This window comes from Pteropus vampyrus, unplaced genomic scaffold (assembly GCF_000151845.1).
Source record: "Pteropus vampyrus isolate Shadow unplaced genomic scaffold, Pvam_2.0 Scaffold14, whole genome shotgun sequence".
Classification (NCBI taxonomy): Eukaryota; Metazoa; Chordata; class Mammalia; order Chiroptera; family Pteropodidae; genus Pteropus; species Pteropus vampyrus.
This window is the reverse complement of record NW_011888795.1, coordinates 32664-41987: the sequence shown is the minus strand read 5'-3', so window position 1 is coordinate 41987 and position 9324 is coordinate 32664. Positions and strand designations below refer to the sequence as shown.

General features: G+C 49.3%; 1 protein-coding gene across 1 annotated transcript in view; it reads left to right on the top strand.

Moving 5' to 3' along the window:
* The window catches only part of MELTF (melanotransferrin), a 24372-nt gene that overhangs the window by 5883 nt on the left and 9165 nt on the right, over positions 1–9324 (top strand). The window contains exons 4-8 of the mRNA XM_011383243.2: positions 2062–2224; positions 3420–3487; positions 6260–6447; positions 7192–7372; positions 8094–8245. Coding sequence (XP_011381545.1) covers positions 2062–2224; positions 3420–3487; positions 6260–6447; positions 7192–7372; positions 8094–8245 — 752 coding nt within the window. The remainder of the gene's footprint in view (positions 1–2061; positions 2225–3419; positions 3488–6259; positions 6448–7191; positions 7373–8093; positions 8246–9324) is intronic.

The window sequence follows — 9324 nt, the reverse complement described above, 5'->3', positions numbered from 1 at the left end:
GCTCCAGGGTTTCCCTCTCTTTGCCGCTACTCCTGCTCTCCCCACTCCCGCCCCCCAGAGAGCCTCCCTCCAGGCTCACCTTCATCTTGCACCTCATTTAAGGAACAGCACAGTCCCACCTCTCCCATGGCCCTCCCTGTCCTCATCAGTGGCATCACTCCCTTCTGTCCTCCATGCTGGCCAGCCTGGTGTTGCCACCACTTTAGTTTCTGCTTGACAGTCTCTCCAGAGCATTCAACTCTCAGTCACTGATCACCGGGTCCCACCACACAGCCAAGCACTGGAACGTGGCGAATGGCGGAAGCGCAGGCCTCACCCACTGTAGACCTGGTACAGGCCACTATTTCCAGAAATGTATCCTCAACTTTACAGGGTCAGAAACTCTATTTCTTCAGGACCCAAACTGGCTGCTGACTTGTACCCGAAAGCTCACAAGTGGCTAATCAGAGACTCGCAGCTCCCCAGTCGATTAATTTGCAGTGAGAATAGAGCTGTCGTGCACACAGGATGGGAGTTGAGAGTGATCCCAATGGGGCCACGGACAACAAAGTTCACGGCGGGGCGGGGGTGAGGCGAAGCCCCGAGAGTCCTGGCGTAGACTTAGAGACCTCGTTCTGGCCGCCTCAGCAGAAGCCCTGTTTCTCATGCTTTGGGCTTCTTTTCTTGGTCTCCTGCTGGCCACCCAGCTGTGTCAGTCTTTCCAGAGTGGACACAATACAGCGATGAATATGTCAGGTGGTCCCTGACATATTCTCACACCACTCTCCTAGGATCGCACCACCCCCTGAATAGAGTTTGGGGTGTCTCCAAATCCCCTGTCCACAAGTATGCTGCCTCCTGTCTGCAGCACAGGTGACCAGTGCTTCTGGGGGTGGGTGCAGGGTGCGAGAGCATGCAGGAGAAACAATGGTCTTTTAAAGCCCTGACTTTGCGTCCAATAGATGTGGGCTTAAACCCGAACTCAGCGTGATCTACCCTCTGAGAGGTTCTCTACCTCCATGAACTTCAGTTTTCTCATCTTGTAAAATGGGAAAATTAACTACAGCGCTGTGAGGTTGGGAGGAGTGAGATAATTCACACCACATCTTCGCACAAAGCATGGCACAGGGTATGTGCTCACCACAGGGAGCCGTAGTTATGAGCTCAACTTCCATACCTCCCAGTGGGCTCCTCACTGTTGTGCACACACACGCATGCATGTACACACATACACAAACCCAGATGCACATATACACACATGTGGGAATGCACACACATGCATACACATGTATACGCTGCCCCCGTACCACCCCAAACACTGTGTAAACCAGTGCAACCCACGAGAGCCCAGAAGCCCTGTCCTCTCAGATGGTGGCCAAGTCTGGGTGGTTTATCAGTCATTTGGCACATTTATTAAATATCTTCTCCCCTGGGAGGATGCAAAAAGAAGACCAAGAATGGGAACTTGGAAGAGTTTGGTTTAGCTGGATGATGAGCATGATTTGACCGGTTCAGTGAAGAGTTGGCATCCTGCTCATCCTGTGTGGCACTGGGGCTTCCTCAGCACAGGATAAATATTTGCCAAGAGGGTGGACACAGGGCTGGGAAACCATGCAGATCCGACCTCTTCACACATGACACCTCCCTCTCCTATTTCCTTCCACTCCCTGTGCTTTGAGAAGTGTTGCCTATCAAATTAATTATACTTATTAAGTAATAATTTATTTCTTTCCCCACTTTTATTAATTACCCATACTGATTTCGAAATGAAACCTTCAATGAGAATAGTATCTCGTTGATAGTTAGTTGTCCTACGTGGTTGTTTTGGAGTAAACATTTTATTTCCCTGAGCCATTTTTGAATAACAGTCACTCCCTAATGTCCACACTTTTGTGGCCCTAGTTTGGGAAACACTGATGAGACCCAGTCCCCCAATTTTGCTCAGACTGAAGCCTGAAGGGTCCAGCCACGTCTCCAGGGAGCGCAGCCCTCCTCTCCAGCCTGAGTGGCCTGAGCCCTCCCCAGCGGACAGGGCAGGGAGTTTGGCGCTGTGTGGCTGACTGACCTCCTTCTGCCTCCTTCCCACAGCTGTCAGCGACTACTTTGGGGGCAGCTGCGTCCCTGGGGCAGGAGAGACCAGATACTCCGAGTCCCTCTGTCGTCTCTGCCGGGGCAACACCGCTGGAGAGGGCGTGTGTGACAAGAGCGCCCTGGAGAGATACTATGATTACAGCGGGGCCTTCCGGTAAGAGGAGGCCAGGCGGGGCTGGCGCTCAGGCGGAGCTGAGTCAGGGGAGAGAGGCCACAAGAACTAGGGAAAAACAACTCCTCCGCAGAAAGGGCCCTGGGGGAGTGGCAACGTCCACTCCATCTCATCAAAGCACCCTTTATATAGTTCATGTGCCCTGGTTGGTTTAAAAATATCAAACCAGAATTTGCCAGACTGGATTTGCTCATAAGTCAACATGTTTGGTATATTTAGAGAAGTAAGGGCTTAGTGCAAAGAAAATGACAAAACAGCCTTTTGCCACTCCCAAGTCCCCACTCTGGTGTCTCAGAGCAGCAGGGAGGATGGTAGGGGTGAGGGACTATGGCAGGGACCCCTTGGTTCAGGCTGTCACTTTAGATGAGCCCACCATGGATCCAAAACAGAATCTCTAACTGCTGTGGTACATTTCCATCTGTCCACAAATGAGGAAACATGCTTCGTGGAGGATGGAATGGAAGCCTGCTGAGTCCCTCCAATCACCCTAGCTTTAGTGCTTCCACTTGGAAGGAGGAAGCCGGCTAATGCCCAAGCTCCAGGATGTGATCTGAGTAAATGCCCGTTTGGGGCACAGAGAGAGAAACAGTCCTCAGTCCTCCAAGCCAGAGACTGTCACCCACCTCACCTTTCCTGGTATCGTCTGTCCAGCCAGTCCCTGCTTATCTGCTGTCTGTGGAGACCTGGGCAGCCCCTTTGCCCAGTAAGCCCTGACCTGCCTCCCTCACTGGGCAGTGACGTATAGAAGATATAGAAAAGTGCTGGTCCCTTCCACTCAGGGTTTTTGGTATAGCCCAATCCCCTGCCTCAGGACAGAGTCATCTTCAAAACCCCCCGAGCGTTAAGGCTGTTGATGATACTAGTTGCCATATAAGCTTCTGACCCTTTCAGGCCGAGGCTGCACAGGCTCTATACAGACTGTAAAGGACCTCACCCTATAGGAGCCACTTTCTCATTCCCACCTCACAGGTGATAAGGCTAGGAAGGCTCTACAAATTGGAAAAGCCATACAGCCGACAAACCAGAGAGTTGGAACCTGAGACGGCATGACTCTGAAACACATGCCCACCATGACCACCCCATAGTCCAAGCCAGACCTTAGAGTTGGAGGATGGGTGGTTGCCAAGGGGTTTGGGGAGCTCAGCGCCACCCAGGCTCATGGGTTTCTCCTCCTCAGGTGCCTGGCAGAAGGGGCAGGGGACGTGGCCTTCGTGAAGCACAGCACGGTGCTGGAGAACACTGATGGTGAGTGGGAGGGGCTGGCCTCAGGAACAGGGAAAGGAAGCTGGGTCTCAGCAGTGGAGTTCAAACCGCTCTGCAGGCAAGCGGGCCAGGTGAGCAGCTCTGACCTGCCCGGATTTGTACATGGCGCTGGGTTTCCTTTACACTTGAAGATTGGGTTCTGCTTTTGAAAAAAATTTGCAAATCTCTGCCCTAGCTCTCATCTACCTCCTTTCCTGTCATTTTTCTCCCCTTATCTGAAGAAGCCACCCCTTATCCCTGGATGAGGTCTTATTAAAGATGGGTTAGTGTTATGTATTGATCTATTATATCATTGTCATTTAAATGTTTTTTTTTAATTTTGAACTAATTGAGCTTTAGAAAAGTTGCAAGAATAATTCAAAGAATTCCCACTTATTTTTTACCCAGATTCCAACCTTTAGCATTCATCACATTGATTTATTGTTCTTTCTATACTTATGTGTTCTTTCCATACTTATGTGTTCTTTCCAAACCATTTGAGAGTACATTTGTCTGCATAAAAGTCCTTTAATACTTCAGTATGCATCTCCTAAGAACTAGGAGATGTGGATCAAGCCACAATACAGTTATCAAATTTGGGAAATGTAACAACACAATAGTATTATCTAATCTACAGTCCATATTCCAGATTCACTAATTGTCCCAATTCTGTCCTTTGCAGCAATTTTTTTCAGACCAGGACCTAATAATGTAAGGTCGCATGTGGTATTTAGTTGTTAGGTCTCTTTAGTTCCCTTTAACTTTAAACAGTTTCTCAATCTTTTTTTTTTTTTTTTTTTGTGACATCGACACTTTTGAAGAGTCAGCCTAGTTATTTTATAGACGGTTCCCTAATTTGGATTTGCCTAAGGATCCTTTATTTTTTTAACTGAGATATAATTTACATACAGCAAAAGGCATTCTTTTTGAAATACAGCTCTATGAGTTTTGTCAAAAACATACAGCTGTATAACCACCACTACAAATAGTGATTGTAATAGACCCTTCACCTCCAAATTTTCTTCTAGTCACCCCTACCCCTGCCCATCCTGGCAATCACCAATCAGACATTTGCCTCTATAGTTTTGGCCGTTCCAGAATATCTGATCATTGTCCATTTTTTTAAATCATGCTCTTTTTTTTGTTAATCTTTGCCTTTCAAATCAGAAAGTCCGCCATGTAGTCTGACATGCATGAAGACAAACAACATGAGCCAGATTTGAGAGAGGAAAAAAAAGTGATCTAAAAAGTAGGAAGAAAAAAAAAGTTAGGAAAATATCATTGATCAAAAAAAAAAAACAAAAAAAAGGGAGGAAGAACAGGATTGTATCTAGAGCAGGATGATCCTATGAAAATGGGCAGCGGGGACCTGGGCCCAAGATGAGTCAAACAAAGGAACATTTGGAAAGTGGAGAAAGAATAAGGATATACGGAGCTAAAATGGGCTCTTTTAAAATTTTAATGGAAATCTAAGGAAGTAATTTTTTGAAGAGTGTCTTCATGCAAAAAGATTGGTAAGAGCAAAAGAGTGAAATTGACATAAATGTCGAAGGTAGTGAAGCAATGTGGCTTTAATTGTCCGTAGCCAGTAGAAGACAAGAGTGGCAGATCGAAACACCTACGGGATGCATTTGTTTCATGGGAAGGCGAAGTGATCCCCCAGATTTCTATACAAGGGTTTTGCAGCAGTTTAAAAATAGAGAAAAGGGGAGTTGGGGGAGAATGACACTCAGTAATTGTTCAGAGCGCTATAAATTACCATGCAGTCATTAAAAATGACCTTTATGGAGTTTTCCAAACTATTACTCTTTTGGTTTGGGAGTTTTGTTTTTAAATAGGTTTGGAGTGAACGGCGTTTTCATGATCCCAACAAATTATCTGTTCCCCTCCTATTTCCTAGCAGAGATTTATCTTCCTCATTTTAAAATTAGTCTTCTTAATTTTCCTACTTGGTGTCAATATTCACTCTTTCAAATAAATCTTATTTTCTATTATAAATGAGCTTTATGGAATGTTTCCAATAATGTGGGAAAAGACTTTAAAATGACAAGTGAACAAAAAAGAGGATGCAACATCGCCTATTAAGTATGCTCTTAACCATATTAAAAATGTTTAAAAACTAGAATGGAAATAGAAGGACTTAGAGGATATATACCAAAATATTAATAGTTGGATTAATATTGTATTAATATGTAGTGGAAGCTTTGGGGAGTTACACTTTCCTCTCTGGGACACAGTTCTGGGTGGATTCTATCAAGTTTGTTTCCATCATGGCCCCCTCCCCGCTGCCTGATGCTCTCTGCTCAGAGCCAAATTTAGTGCCTGATGGTAGAAATGAACTCCTGGTGTATTTCTCTCTCTCGCCCCAAGCTTCTCTTATTCTCTTATTCTTTTTATCTTTAATAAACAGTTCTGTTTACATATGTTGTATTATTGTCAGATGCTTCAAATCTATTTTATAAATAGAAATTGGTGTGAGGTAGAAAATTTAAGAAAATAGACATAGTCTATTGAGACACATGGTCTTGGAGGGTGTAGCCACCGAGCTCCTCTTCATTCTGAGTTCTGGGCTCTTACCCGCTGCTGTAATTCTGAGCCTCACCTCCTGGTGAAGTTCTAGTTCTCACCTCCTGGAAGAGTTTTTTCACTGTGGGTCTGCAGCCTATAACATCCTAGCCTCTCCTCAGGCTCCCTCTCATGAGCCCTCCCTGAGGCCCTCCCAAGCACCTCCCTCCAACAGGATTTGGCTCACCACAGGCCTTCCCACCTCCCTAGGAAAAACCCTGCCCTCCTGGGGCCAAGTGCTGCTGTCACAGGACTTCGAATTGCTGTGCCGGGATGGGAGCCGGGCTGACATCACCGAGTGGAGGCAATGCCACCTGGCCAGGGTGCCCGCTCACGCTGTGGTGGTCCGGGCTGACACAGACGGGGGCCTCATCTTCCGGCTGCTCAACGAAGGCCAGGTGAGTTCAGGGCCAGGTGAGTTCATGCACAACTTCTGGAATGGTGCCGGACCTTCTTGTCTGTCACCAGGGTGGGAGCTCTGAGCTAGAGCCATCCTGGGGCTGGGCCAGCCAGACTAGGGTGGGCGAGAACCAGAGACTCTCCCCTGGGATGGACCCCAACTGGGGACCCAGTTCTCTGTGGTGTCCAACCTCAGCCCAGGTCAGCGTAAGGAGGAATCGACTGTGCTAGCTGGCAGTGAGGAGGGCGGGCCAGAGAGGAGAGACCAGGGGACTCAGACACCGCTCAGAGAAAGCCCCTGGTACTTGTGGATCTTAAAACCAAAATTAGAACATAGGAGCAAATAAACAAAATGACAAAACAAATAAATGTGCAATACACTATTAATTAAATGTGAATAACGTTTTGCTAGAACCACTGCTTACAAGAGCAGCAAGTTTCTGGCTTCTGGGCACACCAGCTTTAGTTTGTCCCATTCGTGCCACCACTGCCCTGCCTCCCTGCTTGTCCTCAGTACCATCCCGCACCTGGGCCACGAGTCATGTGTCCAGTCAGCTGAGTGGGACAAGGTAGAATGCGCTGGGGGAGCCCAGAGAAGGAGGGAGGTGGTCTTCACCCGGCCTTTAGAGTGGGCGCTTGGCATGAGGGCACGAGAAGGAGGTGGTGGCTGCAGGGAGAGGAATGGATAAGGGACGTGGCCTCGGCAGCCTCAGCAGCCCCCATCCCCACCCCTCGACACACAGCGCCTGTTCAGCCACGAGGACAGTAGCTTCCAGATGTTCAGCTCTGAGGCCTATGGCCAGAAGAACCTGCTATTCAAAGATGCCACCTCTGAGCTGGTGCCCATTGCCACACAGACCTACGAGGCATGGCTGGGCCCTGAGTACCTGCATGCCATGAAGGGTCTCCTCTGTGATCCCAACCGTGAGTTCACCCATCTCTTCTCCCGCTGTCCCCAGCCCATTCTAAGCACAAGAATGGCAGGGCTTTCTGGAGAGGTGGCCAGGGGAGGACGCCCACCCTGGTAGATGTGCCCCTTGGTCTTGACCAGAACCTGTCGCTTCTATCGCCTGCCTCTGGGGGTTTGGGGAGGAAACATTTCCAGAGTCCAAACATCTCCAGAGCCCCGCCTCTCCAGGGGGTGGCATCCAGGCCATCAGGGCCTGTCTTGGGAAGGGTCTCCTCACCCCTTCACACCGAAGTCTTCAAGTCCTGTCATTTTCCCTCCACAATGCCTCACTCCTCCTCCTCCCTGGCTCAGCCACTGCCTCTCACCTCGACCTCTGCAGCAGTCTACAAATGGGTTTCCTTCCTCCAGCCCCCTCCCCCACGTATCCTCCACCTATGAACAAGGACACGGTGTGCCACTGAGTTAGGTACACAGCAGCCAGGCTGTGCCTCACACCTCCTCACAGCCCCTAGAAAGAGGTACAGTTATCCCCTTTCTATATGAGGACAGAGGATCAGATGGTTAAATAACTTTCCCCTTACAGCTAATGAGGAAAAGAGCCAGAATTCCCCTCAGATCTGACTCCAAGCTCTTTCTACTGAGGCGCCGGCCTCCAAGGCTCCCTCTGCACAGGCCCTGCTCAGGGCGGCCCCTAAAGCAGGCAGCGTGCAGTGACCACATGCCCACACTCAACAGGGCTGCCCCACTACCTGCACTGGTGTGTGCTGTCCACTCCCGAGATCCAGAAGTGTGGGGACATGGCTGTGGCCTTCAGCCGGCAGAGGCTCAAGCCAGAGATCCAGTGTGTGTCAGCCGAGTCCCCTCAGGACTGCATGGAACGGATCCAGGTGGGGTCTGAGTCTGGAAGGGCAGAACGACCAGGCGGGTGGGCGATGGCAGTGCCCGGGGATGGTCCTTACCCACCCTCTCCTTGCCCCACCTGGTCTGGAGGTTATAGGGCAGCCTGGAGAGGAGAAGAAGGTCTCCTGTGACAACCCCACAGAGAAAGGGAAGGCGGAAGGACCCATGGGAACAGCCCCAGCCCAGGGAATAGGGCATAAGGGGGCTGTTTCTCCAGATTTGTCCAGGGACTCCTCGCTGAGCCAGTGGCCAGGAGCAGAAGGAGCGTGAGCTTGGCCCAGCTCGGCTCTGGCTGACCCTGTGGCTTTGGGGAAGCCCCTTCCCCTTTTGCGTCTCAGTTTCCCTTGTGCATAATGGGAGTGGACTTGGATCATTGTTTGTTAAAGATTTTGACATCAACCCTCAGTCAGAAATACGTTTTACATCCATTATAGTCTAGTACACAAAAACTTTTCTTTCAGGTATAAATATGTAAAAAAAAGTTCTGTATAGAGAGAGCTATGAAACAAAACAGTACTTTCCCTTACTGAGTGCGATGCATGCTGATAGTTTCTGTTCTATTCTAGTCTTTTTTTTTTTTTAGCATGTCATGGCCCATTAAATTGATTTGGCATCCTCCAATATGCCTGCCACCTACAGTTAAAAGCACTTGTCCTGGTCTCAGAGGCCCGTTCAGTTCTGTCCTGCTTCTCTAACGGGAGACTGAGGCAGCCCCAAGGCCCTGCAGTTGGAGATGCAGCCCTACCTTGACCACGGGTGTCCCCGCAGAGCCTGGGTTCCTGGACTCCTCCCCTCCTGTTTTTTAAGAGCAAGTAGAGGGGACTCGATGGTGAGGAGCTCTTTTCAATGTGGTCCCTAAGCACGGGCCAGACCATAGCCTCTCAGGAGTGCCCACCCTGCCTCAGCTTTATCCCCCGGAGCCTCCACCACAGGCTCTAAGGCTGCTTCCTTTTAAGATCCAGCTCATTCATCCATTTGCACAAATATGTCTTGCACCCGTGCTGTGTGCCAGGCTTTAGCCAGTGCTGGGGATACGGTACGGTGCTCCCGGGCTCTAAGGACTGGC